At 37.3% G+C, this 24,924-nt stretch overlaps 1 protein-coding gene across 1 annotated transcript in view; it reads right to left on the reverse strand.

The window, feature by feature from the left end:
* Positions 1-24,924, reverse strand: part of C9H10orf67 (chromosome 9 C10orf67 homolog) — a 142,051-nt gene that overhangs the window by 18,310 nt on the left and 98,817 nt on the right. The window contains exons 15-17 of the mRNA XM_050803107.1: positions 23,766-23,853; positions 9,370-9,444; positions 9,224-9,284 (exon numbers count right to left, since the gene is read on the reverse strand). Of these exons, the coding sequence (XP_050659064.1) occupies positions 9,224-9,284; positions 9,370-9,444; positions 23,766-23,853 (224 nt within the window). The remainder of the gene's footprint in view (positions 1-9,223; positions 9,285-9,369; positions 9,445-23,765; positions 23,854-24,924) is intronic.

Here is a 24,924-nt window from a genome sequence, read left to right on the forward strand (position 1 = left end):
AAGGAGAATGATCACAATTATCAGCTTAATAGGTAAAGGGGGGAAAACCAGGTAAAGCTTAGCCATCAATTTGTTATAAAAACTTTCAGCACCTGCTCTAGAAGAGAACTTTAGTGACTTGATTAAAGAATAGCTATGACAAACCTACAATAAACATCATACTTCATGATGACACTTTAGAAATTATCCTGTTAGAGACAGAAACCAAAAAAGGATGCCACCGACTGCTCTATTACAATACTGGAAATTCTAGCCAGTGCATTAAGAAAAAAAAAGTACATACAAGAGACAAGTCTTTCAAATTATAGATGATGTGATTGTCCAAATATAAATAAGAAATTTTTCAGCTATAAGGCCCACAGAGTTCAGCAAGTTTGTTAAACATAAGATCAAAAGCATAAAAATAGTCAATAATAATAGATACTTAGAATGATCATAGAAAAATGATTCCTTTCATAATGGCAACAAAAAGTATAATTTACTTATATCTATAAGTGTCTCAGGAATAAATTCAATAAAAGATATGTAAACCTTTTATGAAGATAGTGTAAAACATAATTTAAAAATATACAGGAGGCTCCAAATCAATGGAAAGTTGTAATGTATTCATAGCTGGAAGGATTCAATATCATAAAAATGTGAATTCTCCCAGATAAATCTTTATATCAAAATACCAACAATCTTTTCATGGAACTTGAGTAGAAAAGACAAGTAGGTAATTTGCACAGAATGAAGATCCTAGGAAAAGCTCCTACCAACACGGAGACTCGGCATATGTCAGAGGTAGCATTACAAAAGGGAAGGGGGCAGGAAAGGGAGGGTAAATGATGATATGATAATCAGCTATTCTATTGCAACAAAAGACTCCAAAACTACATCATCTACAAAAATTAATTCTGTGTGGCGATTCCTCAAGGATCTAGAACTAGAAATACCATTTGACCCAGCAATCCTATTACTCAGTGTATACCCAAAGGATTATAAATCATTCTACTATAAACATATGCACATGTATGTTTATTGCAGCACTATTCACAACAGCAAAGACTTGGAACCAACCCAAATGTCCATCAATAATAGACTGGATAAAGAAAATGTGGCTCATATATACCATGGAGTACTATGCAGCCATAAAAAAGGATGAGTTCATGTCCTTTGCAGGGACATGGATGAAGCTAGAAACCATCATCCTCAGCAAACTAACACAGGAACAGAAAACCAAACACCGCATGTTCTCACTCATAAGTGGGATGTGAACAATGAGAACACACGGACACAGGGAGGGGAACATCACACACTGGGGCCCGTCAGGGGGTGGGGGATACGGGAGGGATAGCATTAGGAGAAATACCTAATGTAGGTGATGGGCTGATGGGTACAGAAAACCGCCATGGCACACGTATACCTATGTGACAAAACTGCACATTTTGCGCATGTATCCCAGAACTTAAAGTATAATAAAAAAATTAATTCTGGTGCTTTCAAAGGCCTAAGTGTGAAAGTCAAATTGATAATATTTTTAGCAGACAATGTGGGATTGTTCCTATAAGCTTAGAGTGGGAGATTTTTTTCTAGGAAAGGCAATCAAAGAACAATTCATAAATTAAAATATTAAAAATATTACTACATAAAAACTTTTTAAAAATTTGATTCAACTAGACATCAAAAGCAAAGTTAAAAGACACGCCACAGACAGGAAGAAGATATTTATGAAGTGTGAAACTAACAAAGAGATAATGTTCAGAATGTATAGACTCCTATAAAAAAGAACCACCCAATTATAGAAAAATCATCTACTTCTAGCACCAAGCAATTCATAGAAGAGGAAACTAAAATGGCTAATAAACATATAAAAATTATTCTTATTAGTTATCAGGGAATTTCAAAAAAAGAATAAAATGCAATTTCACACCCTTCAGATCAGCAAAAATTAAAAATATGGCAACTCCAAGTGTGAGTAGGAAAATGGAACAATACAAACTCATAACCTACTGATATGTGCGTAAAGTAGAGTAACCATTTATTATCATATTCTGAGACTATATAGTAAAGTTACTAGAACTCAGCAGCCCCTCTTCTAGGTATTTAGTGAACCTCTCGCTATGTACACTATGAGAAATAGCAGCTATTTATGAATCTAACAAACTGAAAATCTTCTGAATTCCCATCAACAGCAGAATGAATATGTTGTAGAATATTCACGTTACACAATGGAATACACTATACAGCAGGTAAAATAAATGAACTCAAGCTACATACAGCAAAATACTGTACATACATTTCAAAAACATTTACAGGTAAAAATTAAGAACACATACTTCCACCATCATGGATATAATGTTTGAAAACATGCCAAATGATGTTATAAATTGTTTGTACGTGTATACGTATGAGTGTGTGTGTGTGTGTGTGTGTAGTGACATAAAATATGTATGATTGACAAACTCTAAAATCAAGGCAGTGGTTACCTCTGGGTAGAGAAGGAGGAATTGTATCAACTCAGTCTTCACTGTCTTACTTTTATGACTCAAGCATGGCAAAATCTAATAGAGCCAGGTGATGTTCAACATATAATTCTCTGTATTCCATGAATATCTGAAATATTTCCTAATAAAAAATTTCTACATAATGTCTATAAATAAAATTATGTCATCGTTTTTGGATCAACTCTAGCTTACATTTGTGTAGAATTTAATAGTAGACAAAATACTTCCTTTCTGTAACATCCTTTTTCCCATGTGATTGTTTATTTGAAGATGGGGAACTTTGATTAAAGAAGTTGAAGAAGCCAGGAATGTGATAAGATGAAGATTGAAACCCAGTGACATTTGTAGAAGCCGACGCTTCATAAATACCACTCTTCTGATCTCAGTTTATTCCTTCAATTTCCAAACTGGGGGTTCCAGCAGCTGAGAGGAATATTAATATGACACCTTTCATATACAAAGATGCCACGTCAAACTCAGTTAAGGGTACCCTCGGTAAGCCCATGGATTTGCATGAATCCATGTATAATATCTTGTAACATTTTGCCAGCAGACTCATTCCTAAATTAAAAAGTTAATACCCACTCATTGCTGCACTAATTAAACACTTTCTCAACATTTTGCTACTACCATAATGGCTTATATGGTTTATAATGCCTCTTAAATGACCGTAATATCAGCCTGCAACCAGGCAGCAAGGTTTGGGATGAAATCATTGTCACAGGGTAGAGACACTGCTGGAATCCAACTCATGGCTTAACCGGACTAACGACACACACCACAAACATTCTTGTCTCCTGCCTCATGCTTTAGAGAGCTTCAAACACTAGGTGTGGGTGTGATAAGGAATGTGATCAGTGGTATTTATTAAATGAAATATTGTCTATGTATGCTTAAAAACATCACTAGACTGAAATAAGACAGTCCATCAAATTAATAAAGGACATTTTAATATGTATTAGTCTAACCTTTTTTCTACTAAATTTTTATGATCTTGCAAATTCAAAGTAATTACCTGCCTATTTATTTCAAAGATTAACACTGTATTTTCAAAGCATATGGGTTGCCTTCCCTTTTCATTTCTAACATTTTTCAATCCCAATCTGACCTATGGACAGAGCCTGAGTTAGAGAGAGAGCCTCTTTTTTTTTTTGTCTTCACTTCTCTAATGCAGTTGGTCATCCTAACCAATTTCTATACTATTGGGAATTCACTGTATTTGGAAGGAAAAACAGAGACAGGCTGCTGATCTTCCAGGTTTTTATTTGTTTGTTTGTTTTGAGACAGGGTCTTTGTTGCCCAGGCTGAAGTGCAGCGGCACCATCACGGCTCACTGCAGCCTCCACCTCCCTGGGCTCAGGTGATCTTCCCACCTCAGCTTCCCTACTAGCTGGGACTATGGGTGCACATCACTACACCAGGCGCTTTTTTTTTTTTTTTTTTTTGTAGAGACGGGGCTTCCCCGTGTCGCTCAGGTTGTTCTCAAACTCCTGAGCACAACCGATCCACCTGCCTTGGCCTCCCAAAGTATTGGGATTACGGTGTGAGCCACGACGCCCAGCCCCAGGTTTTAATTTATCATCTAGTATGCTAAAGTATATGCCTCAAGTATTAATAGAAAATATCTCTAAATGTATAAAAAGCAAGGGAAATTCCTAAGAAAAGGTGGTTGAGAATTAGCTCAAGTCTCAAAGACAAAGATGACATGCACAACCTAGAAATATAAAATTTGAATAATAGGTAACTGATGGCAATAAGGGAAGTAATGGAAAAGTTGATGGCAGTGACATTAACATTTACAGACCCCGTAATACATTATATTTAGTAAATCAGGTTAGTCCTGGTACTTAACTCACAATTCATTGATTAACTCTTCCTAACATTTTTATGGCCATCAATTCTATGTGAAATATACTGTTTGGATATACATTGTAATATTAAAAACTATGCACTTGAATATGAATCTGAAAACCTTAACAAATTATATCAATTATAGCTGACAGTCTAGAAACAATATATAAACCAATGCTAACACTTATGCCTGAAACTTCTTTTTATTTCTTATCTAACTTCCAACTTCTTACATGATTTTAAAACTTGTTTTTGTATTTAAAACAACAGGGGCAACTGAACTTCACTTTCAAACAATATTTATTTTTATAAATCAGTGCAAAATATACTTATTGAAAATACATCTTAGGTCCAAATCTTCAAAGGGTGAAAAGGAAGATTTTAAATTATATCTGATATATTACGATTGTTCTGTCTTTTAAAACCCTTTTCAGATCACCCCCTGGATGTTTCTTCCCTAGAAGTCTCAGAGAATTAACAACACAATGTAATCTAGGTTTAAATTTGGGTTTCTCCTGTGTTTCAGATACTGATGTTTGAGCTTTCTCTTCCTGACAAGCCACTTAAAGAGTCACTGTTACTTTGAGGTTTTATCTATAAGATTCGTGTCTTTTGGGCTCATTAAGAACATTTCCAAAGATTACAATGTCAATAGCACCTAATTACTGGACTGTGAGAAAGGTCTTCTTGAGTACATAAAATCTGTGGCAGTGCACAGTACACAATAGGCAGCTCAGATCCCAAATTTTATCACAAGTAAGTAGCAAACAAATTAATAATGTTACCTGTGCTCTCTTGGATAATTACTACTGCATAAAAACTGCTTTGAAATGTTGCAGATAGTATTGTATCTCATTCTTTTAATCCCCTTAGAGTAACAAGGATTTATTTGTCTCTTAAACTTTCTATGTTGCATGTACCACTCGACTTTCTCGTTCTGTTTAGAACTTTTAGAACTTGCAACGTAACAAAAAGTCATTTTCAACCGGTCTAGGAAGGACATATCACCTGATATGACATTGTTTTAAATTAAATTTTATATTTTACTTTACTCTTTTCAAAATATATACTGTATGTTTTGATACTATTGCTAGATTTTATTTTTTACTTATGCCTGGCAGAAAATCAGCTACTGCAGAAGCAGAGGAGGCTGGGCACAGCGGCTCATGCCTGTAATCACCAGCACTTTGAAAGGGTATGTATGGCAGCAGGAGAGCTTGAGCCCAGGAGTTTGAGACCAGTCTGGGCAACATAGTGAGACCCTGTCTCTACAAAAAATAAAGCAATTAGCTTGATGTGGTGGTGTGTGCCTGTAGTTCCAGCTACTACTCAGAAGGCTGAGGCAGAAGCATCACCTGGGTCCAGGAGTTTGAGACTGCAGTGAGCTATGACTGGAGCACTGCACTCCAGCCTGGATGACAGAGCAATACCCCATCTCAAGAGAAAAAAAAAAAGCAGTAGAGATTAGCTGTTTTAATTTATTAGCCTACTGTTTAGGGCATCATTACTTCCATGGGGGGATTAAAATATAGATTTGCAAGGCTTTAGCTTGGGATTATACTATGAACAGCTCAAGAGGACAGGCAGAGAGAAGAATCAGCTAGGCATATCACATATATGATCTCACTTCATCCTCATAACAAACCTAAGAGGTGGGGTTGCCATGTCTGTTTTACACAACAGGGAGCACTAAGATGAAGGCACCAGTGAGTAAGTAGTCACCTAAGCTTGGAAGCAGTCTGTCAGCCTCCAAAGCCCAGGTTCTCTCTGTTACACCATGGATATTCCCCACTGTGTTTTGTTGCAAATGGGATATTTTCCGTGTTGTCATGCATAAATCTTGGGGCAGGTGAAAATAATTGAGTGGGGATTAGCACGTACCCTTAGCCTACACTGGATTTGAATCCAGCTGCTCCACTTATTTGCAATATAAACCTACCAGTTTACAAACCTCTCTGTATTCAATGGTCTTACCTGTAAAATGGGGGAAAGCAAGAGTACCTACTTCATAGGGTTTTTGTGAGGATTAAAGTAAAAACGTGAAAGGCATTTAGAATATTACGTATATCCACTGAATGCTAGTTACATGTAATTTCACAAAGTGTTTTGTGGTGTGAAAGTATAGCCTAAGAAGCTCAACCTTTGATGCCAACACTGAGGATTCTGTAACAGAAAGGATAATGTTCCATAGGATATTTTAAATATTCCTATCCTACTTACATATTTAAAATGGAATGCATTTTAACTTTAAAGTGTTCAGTTTGGGATCTGTTACCAAACAGGTTATAGTAACCCCTTATATTTTATGTACCTGTATTAGTCCATTCTCACACCGCTATAAAGAACTACCTGAGACTGGCTAACTCATGGAGAAAAGAGGTTTAATTAACTTAGTTTCACAGGCTTAACAGGAAGCATGGCTAGGAGGCCTCAGGAAACTTACAATCATGGCGGAAGGGGAAGTAAGCACATCTTACAATGGAGGAACAGGAGAGACAGAGAGAGACAGCGAAGTGCCACACACTTTTAAACCATCAGATCTCATGAGAACTTACTATCATGAAAACAGCATGGGGGAAATCAGCCCCCATAATCCAATCACCTCCCACCAGGCCCCTTCTCCAATTCGACATGAGATTTGGGCAAAGACACAAATCCAAACCATATCAATACCTAATACCTGTTTAATAGATATTTTTGAATTAGTGCTTGAAAGCATTAATAATGTATTAAACTATTTCCTGGGAGTCTGAAGAGGGTACTCAACCTTGTAAAGTACTTTGGGAGCTTGGAATAACTTGTTTGGTGAAGATTAGCAATAATCTAGGCTAATTTGGCCCTTTTATTAGCAATAATCACACCTCAGATAAACCTTATTGGCTGCAATATTGCCACTGCACAAAGCTATTTTGGTCCTTTAAATGTCCAGCTTGAAAGCCATCTGCAAGGCATTACCACTAAAGATCATGCTTTCTAAAGAGAAGATTCATTTACTCCCCAAATTAGAAAATCAGTAATTCAGCTTTCCTCTTAACATTCATTTAGTTGTTTTTATTCAGTAAAAATAGGAAATTTATTTCTAGTAAATTTTGGATTAACTGGAACCAATTAATAAGAAATTTTTGTTAACTGGATTATTTCCCAAAACTATCTTTAGAGGGAAGAACATTACATGTCAAAGCTGTATCTGAGATTGAAAAGGAGGAAATTTCATGGTTATGTCCACAGGCTTCTGATGTGAGCATTTTATCTTATGCCTCCTCTATAATGCTGATTAATATTCAGAATGATGAGCCTTATAGCACACTGTAAAATTATGGATCATAAAACATTTATATTCAATTTTATTAGTAAGGCAAAAAAAATGAGCTAACAGATTTTAGGAGGATTTTCAGTAGACAGAGCGGCAGTAACTCTACATTTTGCATTTTCAGGGCTTAGAAAAGGGAGTGACAGTGTTTGTTTCAGTGGGGCTGCCTTATGTGTCATGTGGCTCTCAAAATTTATTTGTGTCACTTCAAGGGGACCTTTGCAAAATGGTTTTCTTGGCTAGGGAAAATCAGTTTTCAATGCAAAATCCTCAATTGAATTTTTAGGGAATGGAATTCTATGGTTAATTAAACTTCCTAACTAAAATTGCAGGCCATAAGTGAATTAATACAGAAGTAGAAAACCAAACACCACATGTTCTCACTTATAAGAGCTAAACATTGAGTACACAGGGACATAAAGATGGGAATAACAGACACCGGGGTCTCCAAAAGGAAGGAGGGAGGGAGGCAAGGGTGGAAAAACTTCCTATCCCATACAACTAATTACTAGTTCACCAATTGGGTGATGAATTCCATCAAAGCCCAAACCTCAGCATCATGCAATACATCTACACAGCAAATCTGCACATGTACCCCTGGAATCTAAAGTTAAAAAAAATTTCAAGCCAACTAAACTCATTAATCCATATGTTTACATAAAATGTGAGTACATTAAGATGCTTTAGAAATAATTTCAGCCTGGGCAACATAACAAAACCTCATCTCTAAAAAAGCCAACCAATCAACCAAGCAAACAAAAATCAGCTGGGCATGGTGGTATGCACCTGTTGTCCCAACTACTCAGGAGGGTGGGACAGCCAGGTTGCCCAGGCTGGTCTAAAGCTCATGGACTCAAGCATCCCAAAGTGCTGGGATTACAGGTGTGAGCCATCAGGCCCAGTCTACTCTTCTTGTAATTATTAAGTTGGAAAAAAATAGGAATTTAACAGGAGCTTCAGGTTTGTTGGCAGTTTAATTTAAAAAAAACAAATGAGATTCCAACTAAGGCGGTTTCTGGTTTTGAAGTAAAAGTAATTTTTTTTTTTTTTTTTAATTTAAAGACAGGGTCTCACTCTGTCACCCAGGCTGGAGTACAGTGGCATGATCTTGGCTCACTGCAGCCTTGACCTCCTGGGCTCAAGCAAATTCTCAGCCTCCTGAGTAGCTGGGACTATAGGTGTATGCCACTACGCCTGGCTAATTTATATATATATATATATATATATATATATATTTTTTTTTTTTTGTAGAGGTAGTCTTATATGTTGCCTAGGCTGATCTCAAACTCCTGGTTTCAAGTGATCCTCCCTCAGCCTCCAAAAGTGCTAGGATTACAGGCAAGAGCCATTGGGCCTTGCATAGATTGATTTTCAATTAGCAGTGATCAGTAGTCAGAAGTATATATTAGTATTCTTTTATTCAGTTTATCTGTGCAATAATTTTATAAATTGGCTGAAAAAAGTCATGCATTTGCCCAGAATACCAAATACCTCAGGGTACAAAAGAAAAGCAAAGTTAATCTAGACTAAGTAGCCGTTCTGGTGTGAACCTCATTTACAACAAAAAGATTCTTACCTTTTGGTGAAAGTTGAAGGGATGCCTGATCACTGACTACATCCACATGCTTACTGTCTACCTGTAAGTGAATCAAAAATTTTCATTACTTAAGTTGAATAATATTAACTCAGTAAATATTTAAGAGAGAGAAATAAGCTACTTACTGAAGATGTATAATGACTTGAAGAGGATGTACCTGTTATGGTTGTTCTAGATTGCACTAATAAGGGTTTTACTTTCTGAAAGACACAAAAGATATGTACTGTGTTATCAGGAGGAAATAATAGTCAAATCAAATGGACGTTAATGTTCTCCAGCCTTTAGTTGACCAAGATCATGGAAACTATGCTTGTCACTTATTTGCTCAAATATGGCTGGGGAAATCCTTTTCTTTATTCCAATGGGATAGAGTCTCTTTCTTCTTCAGCCCACTTTGAAAGAAAATTTAAGAAAACCATTTTCCTTAGTATCTCTTCTGACTCGACTTCCTTTTGGTTGTCCCTACAATTGAGACTTACTACTTGCAACTGTTTGGAAGCCACAAGGGCGTCCCTACCACCTCCTAGTTACTAGAAGCTACAGCAATGGTGTCCTGATTCCCAAGTTAAAGAAAAGTTTCCTGAAATTAAAGGAAGCACATACTTCTAGAAATGATATATTATGAGATCTAGATGAAAATCTCCTTAAGGCTTTTGGCTGGGACAATGGAGTATAAGAATATATGGATTCAAGGAAATGTAGACAGATGACTCTGGAAATGAAAAGGCTGAAATGAAATGCAAAGGACTTTTGGATGTGGTATGGAAAGATTACCTGTGAATAAAACACAGACATAGAACTTAAATCCAAATAAGACTTTCATTTCTTATATTTTTCAGTGGTGCTGTAAGCTGATGAAAAACGCAGGGTCCAGGCATGGTGGCTCATACCTGTAATCCCAGCATTTTGGGAGGTCGAGGTGGGAGGATCGCTTGAGTCCAGGAGTTTGAGACCAGCCTGGGTAACATGGCAAAACCTCGTCTCTACAAAAACTACAAAAGTTAGCCAGGTGTGGTGGCACATGCCTGTAGTCCCAGTTACTTGAGGGGGCTAGGGGAGCTGAGGCAGGAGAATGACTTGAACCCAGGAGGTCGAGGCTGCAGTGAGCAGTGATTGTGCCATTGCACTCTAGCCTGAGTGAAAGAGTAAGACCTTGTCTCAAAAATAAATAAATAAATAAAGCAAGCAGGCAAGTAGGAATACTCAGGTCCTAGACCAAGAGAAGATGGAAACCCAGGACTTCCACCCTGGAGCTTTCATTCACTTGGAGGGCATTTGCCAAACTTCCTGAATATGTGCATGAGTTGTCAAAGGTTCCTATGACTTGGGAGGACAGGATACAACTCAGGGTCCACCTAAGGTGTGGAATTTAACAAGACACTCCCACCCCACTGTACATGTGGGACTGTAATGCTATAACCAGAGTAAAGGTAAAATACTACCTCAAGTGAGGCTCCCCCAAGCAGTTTGCAAGGAAAATGCCTGCTTCTAAGGTTGGCAACTAGTTGAATACCATTTAAAAAAAAAACCCTCTTTGTTGGGCGCAGTGGCTCACGCCTGTAATCCCAGCACTTTGGGAGGCCAAGGCAGGCAGATCACGAGGTCAGGAGATCGAGATCATCCTGGCTAACACAGTGAAACCCCATCTCTACTAAAAATACAAAAAATTAGCCCGGTGTGGTAGAGGGTACTTGTAGTCCCTGCTACTCTGGAGGCTGAGGCAGATGAATGGTGTGAACCCGTGAGGTGGAGCTTGCAGTGAGCGGAGATTACACCACTGCACTCCAGCCAGGGCGACAGAGTGAGACTCCGTCTCAAAACAAAACAAAACCCACAAAAAAACAAAACAAACAAACAAAAAACACCCTCCTGTGAATTCCTAACCATTACTAGCCCACGCCATTTGCCAGCTGAATTCACAAGGTGGTCTGAAAAGTAATATGCTAAAAAAATTAATTTAATTCCAGAATAATGGTGTTCATGGCAATGGAAAGAAGCACATTTAAACCTTTTATGGAAAAATTCCTCTTCAGCCGAGTCCTCAGAGAATTTTTATAAATAAGGTTCCAAGGAAAGTGAGCAGTTCATTGTCAAAAATCTGTATATACATCATGAGTAGTTGCTAGCATAAACAAGATAGTAGAACCAGAGTCTCTAAAACTTCAAATATAGAAATTCTCAGTCATAGAATATAAAATAAGTATGTTTAATATGTTTCAAGAAATAAAACGTAGAAGCTTGATGAATAATTTGTTTGCATATTTAAAAAAGCAAACAAAATTTATTTCTATTTTTTAGAAAAATTATAAATATAATAATTGAAATGAAAATCAAGAGGCCGATTTTAGCAGAAAAATTATACATCTGTGAAAATAATAATAAATTGCAAGAGAGAATGAAACATATTATCAAGGATGCAACTCAGAGAGACAAAGTGATGTCAAATATAAAGGCTAAGCAATAGCAATATGAAGGATAGAGGGAAAAGGTAAAACCTCATTTGGTCAGAGTAGAAGACAGAAAAGAATAGGAGTACGGCAAAATATAGAGTTAAGAACTGAACACTTTCCAGAACTGATGAAACAAACTGACCTCAACTTTCAAGAATCCTGATAAATTTCAAACAGAATAAACAAAAAGAAATTCACAACTAGACACATCATAGTAAAAATGCAGAACACTGAAGAAAGAGAGCTTAAAAGCAGCTAAAGACGAGAGACAGATTAATGTTAAGAAAGTCACAGTTAAAGAGATAGCAACATTCCAATGCGAACAATGTGTATTAGTCTGTTCTCAGGTTGCTGATAAAGACATACTGGAGACTTTACAAAAGAAAGAGGTTTAATTGGACTTACAGTTCCACGTGGCTGCGAAAGTCTCACACTCATGGTGGAAGGCAAGGAGGAGCAAGTCACATCTTATGTAGAAGGTGGCAGGCAGAGAGGCGCGCTCGTGCAGGGAAATCCCCTTTATATAACCTTCAGATCTTGAGAGACTTATTCACAATCACGAGAACAGCACGGGAAAGACCCGCCCCATGACTGAATTACCTCCCGCTGGGTCCCTCCCATAACACACGGAAAGTCAGGAAGAGATTTGGGGCCGGGCGCGGTGGCTCACGCGTGCAATCCCAGCACTTTCGGAGTCTGAGGCAGGCGATTCACGAAGTCAAGAGATTCAGACCATCCTGGCCAACATGGTGAAACCCCATCTCTACTAAAAACACAAAAATTAGCTGGCGTAGTGGCAAGTGCCTGTAATCCCAGCTACTCAGGATGTGAGGTAGGAGAATCACTTGAACCCGGGAGGCAGAGGTTGCAGTGAGCCGAGATCGTGCCATTGCACTCCAGCCTGGGCGACAAGAGTGGAACTCCATCTCAAAAAAAAAAAAAAAAAAAAAGGATGAGATTTGGGTGGGGATACAGCCAAACCATACCACAATGGAATCTAGAAGACAGTGGAATGGTATGTTCAATGTGCAAAGAGAAAGTACCATAAATCTAGAATTTTACACCTAGAGAAAATATCTTTCAATAACAGGGGCAAAAACAAAGACATTTTCTGTCAAGTGATAACTGAAAGTGTTGGCCTCCAGCAGATCCCCACTAAAGAAAATTCTAGGCCAGGCACGGTGGCTTATGCCTGTAATCCCAGCACTTTGGGAGGCCCAGGCGGGCAGATCACCTGAGGTCAGGAGTTTGAGACCATCCTAGCCAACATGGTGAAACCCTGTCTCTATTAAGAATACAAAAATTAGCCAGGAGTGGTGGCAGGCACCTGTAGTCCCAGCTACTCGGGAGGCTGAGGCAGGAAAATTGCTTGAACCCGGGAGGCAGAGGTTGCTGTGAGCCAAGATTGCGCCACTGCACTCCAGCCTGGGTGACAGAGCGAGACTCCGTCTCAAAAAAAAGAGAAACTTCTAATGCATGTACTTCATGTAGAAGGAAAGTGATCTCAGATGGAGGGTCTGAGATGTAAGAAGGTATTGCAAATAAAGTGGTAAATATGTAAGTAAAGCTAAACAAATATTAATCAAATGCACCAATAATAATAATGTGCTATGAAGATTAAGACAACAAGGTAGAGTTAAAATAGATGACAACAGCATTATATACTGACAGAGAGTGGTAGTTGAAATTTAATTGCCCAAAGAACTTTTATTGTTCACCACTGTAAACACATAGAGGTAATTTAAACTTTCTTGATAGAAACAAGAGTTTAGAAATTAAAAAAAAAAAAGAGAGAGAAAAAAAATAACCAATTCAAAAAATGTAAAGAAGGAGAAAAACATATACAAAATAGAGACAAATATAAAACATAAAATAACAAGGTATAATTAAAGCCAAATGTATTTGTGATTACAATAAAATTAAATAGACTAAATGCCCCAAAGACAAAGATTGTCCAACTAGATTAAGAACAAAGTTTAAAACTAGCTGTATGCTGTATAAAAGAGTCATATCCAAAGCAGAAGCATACAAAAGGCTGAAAGATATGCCAAGAAAATAATAACCTATCGAAAGTGCAGGTAGCTCTAGTAATATAAAGCCAAAACAGACTTTAAGGCAAAAAGCATTTGTAGCGATAAAGTTTGTCATTACATAATGGTAAAATGTTCAATTTACCAGGAAGATACGATTATAAAATAGTAAGCATTTACTAATACAGACTAAAATTACATAAAGCAAAAACTGATTACAAACTACTTAGAGTAATATGCAAATAATCTAAATATAATAGCATAAAAATACAAGGTACCTAAGATTACATCAAAAAAAGATACTTTCAAGACTTCTATAGAGTTATAAAACTCTATTGAAATAATACTTAAACAAAACATATAACATATTGACAGATTAGAAGACTCAATGATAAAGATGCCAATTGTACCTAAATTGAACTGTAGATTTAACATAATTATAATTGAAATGTCAATAAAATTTGTTTTGTTTTGTTTTGTTTTTTTCTGTGAATATTGACAATCTGATTCTAAAATTTACATGGAAATGCAAAGATCCAATAAAGCTGAGGCACTCTTGCAAAACAGGGCAGAAGCGTTAGCCTTATCAGATAAGATTTAGATATTAAATCAGTGTTATATTGGTGCAGGAAAAAAAAACAGTGAAACAGATAGTCAGAATAGACTCATATATATGATCCCTTAATAATGACAGGTGGAATTATATATAAAGGGAGAAGACAGACTTTTTATTAAATGGCTACTTCAGATGGTTATTTATAATAAAAGAAAATGAAACCAGACATCAACCTCTCTATACACTAATATCAATTTTAAATGGATTAAATCTGTAAATATGAAAAGCAAAACAAGCCAAAAGTTTAAAGACCATAGAGAATAATATATTTGTGATTAAATGTTAGATGAACTCTTTTTAAAGGCAGAGAAAAATGTAAAGACAAAAAGGAAAAGATTAAGTCAGAATAACATTAATATTGAGAACATTTATTTATGTAAAAAATGCCAGAAAAAGATTAAAAACTTTATCCACAAACTGAAAGAAGACATTTGCAATACATATAACTGGTAAAGGATTGGTATCCAAGTTATATAAAGAATTCCTATGAAAAAATAAATATGAAATAAACCAACAGAATCAAAAGGTTGAAACCTGCAGTACTTAAAAGAGGAAACCTGAATGGCCAATAAATATATAAAAAGATGACCACTTTCATTAGTAATCAGGAAAAGGCAAAAAAAAAAAAATTATAAACACACATACATACGCATAAACTCCAAAACCATGAGTAAGCATTATACAATAACAGGTTGGCAAAAATGATGAAGTCTGGCAATATCAGTGCTGAAGACCATGTGGAGCACTAGAAACTCTCATCTGTTCCTGGTTAGAGTGTCAGAGTAATATTACTTTGGAAAACTATCTGGCATTAGCTTCTGTGACAGAGGTTATTTGTTGTCCTTCAATATCTAACCTCCTTCTTTTATTTTTTTTTTGGAGACAGGGTCTTGCTCTATTGACCAGGCTGGAGTACAAAGGCACAATCATGGCTCACTGTGGGCTTGACCTCCCAGGCTCAAGCTATCCTCCCAGCTCAGCCTCCCTCAGCCTCAGGCACGTGCCACTATGCCCAGCTAATTTTTTTTTTCTATTTTTTGTAGAGACAGGGTCTCACTTTGTTGCCCAGGCTGGTCTCAAACTCTTGGGCTCAAGTGATCCTCCCGCCTCAGCCTCTGTGCTGTTATTACACATGTGAGCCACCATGCCTGGCCTTATTCTCCTCCTCCCTTTTTTTTTTTTTTTTTTTGGTAATATAACCTCCAAGTTTTAGTGAGGTATTTGGCTGCGTAGACAGAGACCGCCTTTCTCAGTCTATCTTGCAATTGGATGCAGTTCTAGGTCTAGGATCAGACCTGTGGGACATGAGTAGAAGTGATATGTGCCATTTCTGGGTCATATCCTTAAGGATAAATATTCTTGCCCTGGACTTTCTCTTTCTGGAGAAAGTCTAGAACCCATGGACATGAAGTTGACCACCTTTATTTATGTGGGTGAGTAAAATATCTTAGGAGATGTCAGAGCAGTAAGACTGAAGGAACCTGAGTATCACTTTATGGAGTATTGCTCCTCACGGGGCATCGTAATGCCTGGAGCTGCTTGCTTCTTCACTGTAACATGAATGAAATAGCCTTCATTCTATTTAAGTCAGTGTAGTTTTTGTTGTTGCAATCAAAGCAGCTTACCCATAGCAAGTGAACTTATCAGTACTCTATGACCAGCAATTCTGTTACGAGTATAAAACCTGGAAGAGCTCCTGTATCTGTGTATCAGGTGAAACTAGAAGAATGTTGAGAGCAATAATACTCATAATAGTAAAAAGTGAGAACCAACGTAAGTGTTGATGGGCAGCAGAATGGGTAAATAAGTTGTGGTATATTCGTGTATTAGAATATTCGCAGTGGGTGAATCACAACCACTAGCATCAGCATGAATGTATCTTAGAAGTATAATGTTGAGAAAATGGAGCAAAATCACAGAACAATGTACGCATTTTTCATTTATTTATTTTTTATTTCTAGAAAGCTTAAAAAACCAGCAAAACTCAACAACATACTGCTTAGAAATACATGCACAAGTGATAAAACTATGAAGAAAATTTAAAAAAAAATTAGAGCAATAGTTCCCTCCAGGAGGGAATGAAGAGGAATGCAATTGGTGGGCTTCTGGGGCACGGTAATAATCTAGTTATGGCCTTGGTCTCGGGAACGCGAGCATTCATGTTATTATCATTCTTTAAATTGTGCATATGTATTTTCATTCATCCGTTTCTTATTCATGGGTTATTTAACAGTTTGAAAAACATGCATCCAAAAAAACATGAAACAACAAAATTTAGACTCGAGACAAAATAAACTCTTCTCTACTTAGACCTGACACCAAATTAAGAGATTAAGAAGGAACTATACTCCCGGATAAAAGAATAGGCTGAGAAACAGGCTAGGACAAAGATATTAGCATAAAACATGAGAAAATTACTAACTGTGCAATAATTAAAATAAATATTTGAGATAGCAAAGAGTAGAGGTGAAATGGAGAGAATAGAACGAGAATGTAAAGCAATGTTCCCTGGCGTTTAGTTTGCCATAGTATACATAAAAGCACATTATTCACACAGAACACTGGGATAAATCGACAAAGTTGCTCATGGGCTTAGACTATTGGATCAGAGCTTCAGGCTACTCTAGCAATGCCCTAAACCCTGCCACTTGGAGGACTAAGGAGAATCAATATCCCAGCATACCTGAAACCTCTTCAGGAAACTTTGAAAGAAGGTGCAAACCAGAAAAGTTTCCAAAAAATGTCAAGGAAAAGAACAAAAACGATAACATGACATGAAAGAGAATGTGATTAACTACGGAGGACAGAAAAATAGGTATCTGACCCACAATAGTGTTTCTGAAAAAGAAACAAAAACAGATCCCAGATCCCACAACAGCAGTCATTAAAAGTGTGCATAGTGGACATGGTGTCTCATACCTGTAATCCTAGCACTTTGGGAGGCTGAGGTGGGAGGATCACTTGAGGCCAGGAGTTCAATACCAGCCTGAGCAACATAGTGAGACTTTGTCTCTACAAAATACAAAAAAATCAGCCAAGTGTGGTGGTGCACACCTGTAGTCCCAGCTACTCAGGAGGCTGAGACAAGACAACCACTTGAGCTCAGAGGTTTGAGGTTACAGTGAGCTATGATCATGTCACTGCACTCCAGTCTGGGTGACAGAGGAAGACTCTGTCTTTAAAAGAAAAAGAAAAGTGTACATAAGAAATATGTCCGAGTTGAAGAAAAGGACTATCAGAGAGGCCCATTTTATTCAAGAGAAATTAATAAAATAATGTTTACTTATATCCTGATGACATCTTTTTAAATTTCAAGGTTAAAAAACACAACATACGAATTTCCAAAATGGGGAAGACAGGCTAATTAGCAACAAAAAATTAAACTGGCCTTAGTCAGGTCAAGACATTGCAAAGTGGATAGAATATTTCCTCCAGAACAAAAGGAAAAGACTCAAATTCATGGTCCAGTTTATAAGAAATAAATCAAAACTGAGAACTCAAGACCTGTGGAAGTCATGATTTTTAAAAAGTAGCCAGTGGGGTTAAACATAAACATATAAATGTAAGTATAAATAATTGCTATTCAGGTAGTTGGAGAGTTAAAAGCGGAAAGTAATTAACCAAAAATACTTTCGTGTGATAAAAAGAATAACATAATAATGATGTGGTTCTCTACAAAGAGTAAATTAACGAAGACTAGAAGGAAGAGGGGAATATATGATGAAATTAGGGCTAAGACAAAGCTCAGAGAACAAAAACACATATACCTTCTTGTCTTGAAGAGTGTTTTAAGACTCAAAATTTACTTGGTTTTTGGTTTTGATAATTTCAGAAATGTAGTGGGTACTTGATTTTACCTTAAAGTTTACCATTACAATATAGGAAATAAAAACAAGTAAAATGTGGTTCATATTACATGAGCCAGGAAACAAACAAAAAGAGCAAGATGCCAGGAATATATCACACATGTCACCTATGTTGATAAATGCATATAGTTTCAGTTTGCCTATTAATTGTAAATAAATGAAGGTGAGATTTTAAAAACTAAAATCCAGTCATGTTATTATAAAGGAACACTTATACGTGGTTGGTGGAAATGTAAATTAGTTCCACCATGGTGAAAAACAGTGTGGCGATTCCTCAAAGACCTAAAAACAGAACTACCATTTGACCCAGCAATCCCATTACTGGGTATATACACAAAGGACTATAAATTGTTCTATCATAAAGACACATACACGCATAAGTTCACTGCAGCACTATTCACAATAGCAAAGACATGGAATCAACTTAAATGCCCATGATAGACTGGATAATGAAAATGTGGTACACACACACCATGGAACACTATGCAGCCATGTCAAAGAATGAGATCTTGTCTCTGCAGGAACATGGATAGAGCTGGAGGCCATTATCCTTAGCAAAATAATGCAGGAACAGAAAACCAAATACTGCATGTTCTCTCTTATAAATGATGAAAGCTACACGATGAGAACACATGGACATACAGAGGGAAACAACAGACACTGAGGCCTACCAGAGGGTGGAGGATGGGAGGAGGAACAGGATCAGGAAAAACTACTAATGGGTTCCAGACTTAACACCTGGCTGAAGAAGTAATCTGTACAACAAACCCCCATGACATACAACAAACCATGTACCTCTGAACTTCAAATATAAGTTAAGTAACGAGTTTCAAGTCAAGGCTAAAAAAAAGCTAAATAAGGCTGGGCATGGTGGCTCATGCCTGTAATCTCAGCACTTTGGAGGCTGAGGCAGGTGGATCATGAGGTCAAGAGATCAAGACCATCCTGGCCAACATGGTGAAACACCATCTCTACTAAAAATACAAAATTAGCTGGGCGTGGTGGTGCATGCCTCCCAGCTACTTGGGAGGCTGAGGCAGGTGAATTGCTTGAATCCGGGAGGTGGAGGTTGCGGTGAGCCGAGATGGCGCCATTGCATTCCAGCCTAGGCAACAAGAGCAAAATTCTGTCTCAAAAAAAAAAGAAAAAAAAGCTGAAAAAAAAAATAAATAAAAGGATTTACATTACCCAATTTCAAGATTTACTAGCTAGAAAGCTATGTTAATTAAGACAGTGTGATATTGGCAAAAGGACTGACAAACCAATGGAAAAGAATAGTGTGGTTAGAAATAGACTCATACACAGACAGTCAATTCATCTAGAAAAACGGAATTGGTGAAATTCAACAAAAAAAGACAAGATCAATATTATAAGAAATACATACAGAATGTGAGATATCATCACAGACACAGAGAATACAATCTGCCACAGAAAAAATAACTAAGTTGTCTTCATTAAAATAAAAATATCTGACCTTCAAAGGACACCGTTCAGAAAATAGAAGGAAAAATTATAGACTGAGGAAAAAAGGTTTGTAATACATATATCTGACAAAGGACTTGTATTCAGAATATTTAACAAAATGCTACAACTCAATAACAGTTAAAAATTGACAAAAGTGCAGGAATAGAGGAATGGGCAGTTATGTTTTAAATGAGAGTGGAGTCTCACTTTTGCAAGATGGAAAAGAGTTCTGGAATTTGGTTGAACAATTTGGATGTTTGTGACACTACTGAACTGTACATTTAAAAATGGCTGAAATGACAAATTTTCTGTTATGTGCATTTAGCCACAAGTTTTTTAAAAGTCTCAAGTAGATCCTTCAAAAAGAAGACCTAAGAATGATCAATCAGCACGTGAAAGATGCTCAACGTCATTAATTAGGGAAATGCAAATTAAAATTACAATGAGATAACATTTTAAAATGTTTAAAATTTAAAAACTAACAATATTGGCTGGGCACTGTGGCTCACGCCTGTAATCACAGCACTTAGGGAGGCCAAGGCGGGTAGATCACAAGGTCAGGGGTTCAAGACCAGCCTGGTCAACATGGTGAAACCCGTCTCCACTAAAAATACAAAAATTAGCCTGGCATGGTGGCGGGTGCCTGTAATCCCAGCTACTCAGGAGGCTGAGGCAGAGAATTGCTTGAACCCGGGAGGCGGAGGTTGCAGTGAGCCAAGATTGTGCCACTGCACTCCAGTCTGGTGACAGAGTGAGACTCTGTCTCAAAACAAAACAAACAAAAAACAAACAAAAAAACCTAACAATATCAAGTTGGTGGGGATGTGGAGCAAGTGGAACTCTCAAAGATTGCTGGTGTGAGGGTAAAACGACGCAGTCACTTTGGAGTACTGGCAATTTTGTTGTTTATTTTTTGTAAAAATCTTTGGCCGGGTGTGGTGGCTCACACCTGTAATCCCAGCACTTTGGGAGGCCAAGGCAGTTGGATCCCTGAGGTCAGGAGTTCGAGATCAGCCTGGCCAACATGGTGAAACCAGTCTCTATTAAAAATACAAACATTAGCCAGGCTTGGTGGCACATGCCTGTAATCCCAGCTACTCAGGAGGCTAAGGCAGGAAAATGGCTTAAACCCAGGAGGCGGAGGTTGCAGTGAGCCGAGATTGCGCCATTATACTCCAGCCTGGGTGACAGGGCAAGACTCCGTCTCAAAACAAACAAAACAGAAAAACAACTTTTATTTTAGGTTTAGGGGGTACATGTGCAGGTTTGTTACACAGGTAAATTGCGTGTCATGGGGGTTTGGTGTTCAGATTACTTCATCACCCAGGTAGTAAGCACAGTATCCGACAGGTAGTTTTTCAATCCTCACTCTCCTCCCAGCTCCACCCTCAAGTAGGCCCCCATGTCTGTTGTTCCTTTCTTTGTGTCCATGTGTACTCAATGTTTAGCTCTCACTTATAAGTGAGAACATGTGGTATTTGGTTTTCTGCTTCTGTGTTAGTTCACTTAGGACAATGGCCTCCAGCTCCATTCATGTTGCTGCAAAGGAAATGATCTTGTTCTTTTTTTATGGCTGCATCGTATTCCATGGTGTATATGTACCACATTTTCTTTGTCCAGTCTACCGTTGATAGGCATTTAGGTTGATTCCATGTCTTTGCTATTGTGAATGGTGCAGCAACGAGCATGTGCATGCATGTGTCTTTGTGGTTTCTTATGCAGTTAAACACACACACTTCCTGTGTCCTCACCATTCCACTCCTGCCTGAGATATATTAAAACATACTTTCACAAGTGATTTGTAAGCAAATGTTTATAGCAGATTTTTTTTTTTTTCTCATAACAGTCCTAACTGGAAAGAGCCCATTTCTCCAACAAGGCAAAATGGATAAACAAATTGTGGTTTATTCATGCAATAGAATGCTACTCAGCATTACAAAGGAACTTAAGAAGGAACAACTGCCATGGATACATGCAATAACACAGGTGAATCTTAAAAGCACTGTGCTGTGTAAAATGGGCCAGACATAAGAGAGTATAAACTGTATGAGTCCATCTACATAAATTTAAGAAAAGGCAAAACTAACCTGTAGTGATAGAAATCGAAACAATGCTTATTTGGTGTGGTGATGGGGGCAATGTATTGTCTGCAAAGGGACATGAGGGAGCTTAAAGGGATGATGGAAATGTTCAATGCCTTGACTTACATGATGGTTACAAAGCAAAACTCTTCAAATGGTACACTTAATATTTGTGCATTTAACCATATGTAAAATATACCCCAATAGTAAGATCATACCAAACTTTTTCTTTCACAGCATTTATCCAAATTTGTAATTTAAATTCTGATATATCCCTATTAATGCCTATCTTTTCCACACTGTAGGTCGGGCACTATCTAAGCTCTGCACTAAAATAGTTTATAAGATAGACCAGTCTGTCACCTCATGGAATTTACAGTCTGTGAATCTAAGAGCCATTTTTGTCTTGTTCACTGTGTTACACTCAGCATGTAGCTTGATGCTTAGTACGTATGTGTACTTAACAAATGTTCGTAGGGTGGATGAATGACTAGAGGGAGGGTACCAAGGGACAGTGTTAGTGGATCTAAAACTCACACATTCACTTGCTTACTCTTTCTCTCCCCTTCCCCATCAGTTTTTCTTAAGTATTTGAAAATCTGTATACACTCTGATGAGTATCTCATGTGTCAACATACTGTATGGATATATACATGAAGATTCATAAACTTTGAATCCAGGAAAACAGTGGCACATGGATGGATTCTAGACCAGATGGAGTTCCATCCGCCTCCACGGGAAGGTGAATTGCATGGCCACTTGAGGGCAGGGCCAAGATTGTTCTCAGGAAAAATGCTGGATCTACTCATGTGCTTGAATTGGTATAATTTTGAGATTTAGAAGTCTGTTTCATAAAACCTAGATAATTCAAATTTGGACTAGAAAATGTTACCAGCTAACAATCTTAAAAAAGCCTGATTTTGAGTGACACCATATTCTCCTGGATCCTCCAATGTTTTATTTGCTTAACTGATTAAATTTCTAAAATGAGATTACTCCAACTAAAATTGTAACCTGCAGGTGATAAGAGGAAAAATCAAGAAGGGAAAAACGACACTATATATATTCTTACTTATGTAGATCAGTTCAGGAGCATTTCAAATAAATCAAGTATTAAAATCCTCAGCAATGTTACTATATAAACTTAGTTATAAACAGGAATTAATTTAATATTATCTTGCAAGTGTACTTAAGTTATTTGATCTCCTGCGGCAACTTAAATTTAGAAAATGGTCTTAAAGTGACAAATGTTGAAAAAAATTTCAGAAAGAAGATGATTTTAGATTGTATGCCTCTTGAAGCAAAAAAAAAAAAAAAAAAAAAAAGAGCATATATTTATATATTTTATGTTTCTTAGGCCCTTCCCAACAAACCTGACTTGTTCTCAGACCACTTAGCATCATAGCAGGTTCTCAATAAAGTTTGTCTCATTTTGGTTTACTTACTAATTAAAATTTTCTGGATATATTTCTATACTGGGCATCATTTACCTTAACATTTAGAGCCCCCAAATGAAAACAGTAAGTCAAATAGTTAAATAATAGCATAATACAGAATTGGGCTTTATCTATTACATGACCTCTAATGTGAAACTGAATGGCTCGGCACTAGGAACGGATTTTCCTATCTTCTTTTTTCCCTTTGGATGTCACTGGAAGCTTAGACTCTGAGCTTTGATATTTCCCAATATTACATCCGTGGTCACAAGGGCAGATTGACAGATATGCTCCAGGCAGAATGAGTGTCCCCTCCTCTGAAATTTATACTTGCCCCTATTGTAGCTCAACCATATTGCGCTGTAGCAATTTGTTTACACATCTACCTCTCACACTGGACTGAGCTCTTTGGGTTCAGGCACTTGGTGTCTTACACCCTCAGCATCTAGCAGTGACTGCCTTGTACTATCTCTACAGCCTGTAATGACAGGGGCTTGATAAACCTTAAACGAGAACAGAAAGAAACAGACAAGTATATTCAAAGAGACAAATAGCATCTAAACATCACATGCACTTACAATATAATTGAAGGATGTGTCAGCAAGCACTGCAAACTGACGAAACAGTGTGTGCCTTGTAAACATCTCATTCTTAAGGACATGAAAGCTGAAATTTAAAAAATGAAACTTAAAATGTATGTAAATCATAGGAGAAAGCAAATAAGCATTATGTTAATGAGGTAGGAAACTACATTAAAATTGTAAAATATTACCAAATAAAAGTTTAAAAATATGAGCATGAACATACTACCTCTTTCATTTTTAAAACTACGTGTTGCCTGGGCAAAATGGCGAAACCCCACCTCTACAAACAATAAAAAAAAAATAACCAGTCATGGTGGTACATGCCTATAGTCCCAGCAATTCAGAAGGCTGAGGTAGGAGGTTCACCTGATCCTGGGAGGTCAAGGCAGCAGTGAGCTGTGATTGCACCACTGCACTTCAGCCTGGGTGACAGAGTGAGACCCTGTCTGACAAAAAAACAAAAACCACACACACACAAAACTTACATGTTTTTCAGCTCGGAAAAGGCAGAGAAGTAATGGCAATGATCACTCCTGCTGCCTAGACTGTGATTTCAAAAAGCATTTCTCACTAAAATAATTCAGGGCATCTTTCAGAAATGACTGTTTCTAGATCTAAAGCAATAAATGCACAGAATGAACCTGGGACATTTTATTCTACCAGAATTCAACAAAGTCATCAAAGGTTATGTCAAAAGAACACAGTAATCAGCTTGAAAGAGCTCTTGTTGACTTAGGATTGGAGAAATCACACATCAAAGATAATAAGAACTACACTGTGTTGAAACATCACACGTATATTAGCTATTTGGGAAATTCTTCGCCTATCTTGATCACAAATGATGCTAAAATTAGGAGATCTGCTGTCAGGAAGACATACTCTGTTCAGAAAGCAAGAGAATGGCTGGACAACCTTTAGCTAGAGTCCAGCAAGGAACAAAAATCACAGCATTTACTCACACAAAAGACTCTTTGAAGAGATTAGATGTGTGACATCCCTTCAGCCATCTCAGTAGAGTGCAAAATAGAGATGAGATTATCTAGGAAAGATCTGAGAAGGAGCCTCCTGTCTAATGAAGTGACTTCCCATGGGAGACCCATAAGATTTTGAAAATGTTGTATCAGCAACAACACTGCCAGATTGCACTGAAAAG

The sequence above is a fragment of the Macaca thibetana genome, chromosome 9 (assembly GCF_024542745.1).
Source record: "Macaca thibetana thibetana isolate TM-01 chromosome 9, ASM2454274v1, whole genome shotgun sequence".
Lineage (NCBI taxonomy): Eukaryota > Metazoa > Chordata > Mammalia > Primates > Cercopithecidae > Macaca > Macaca thibetana.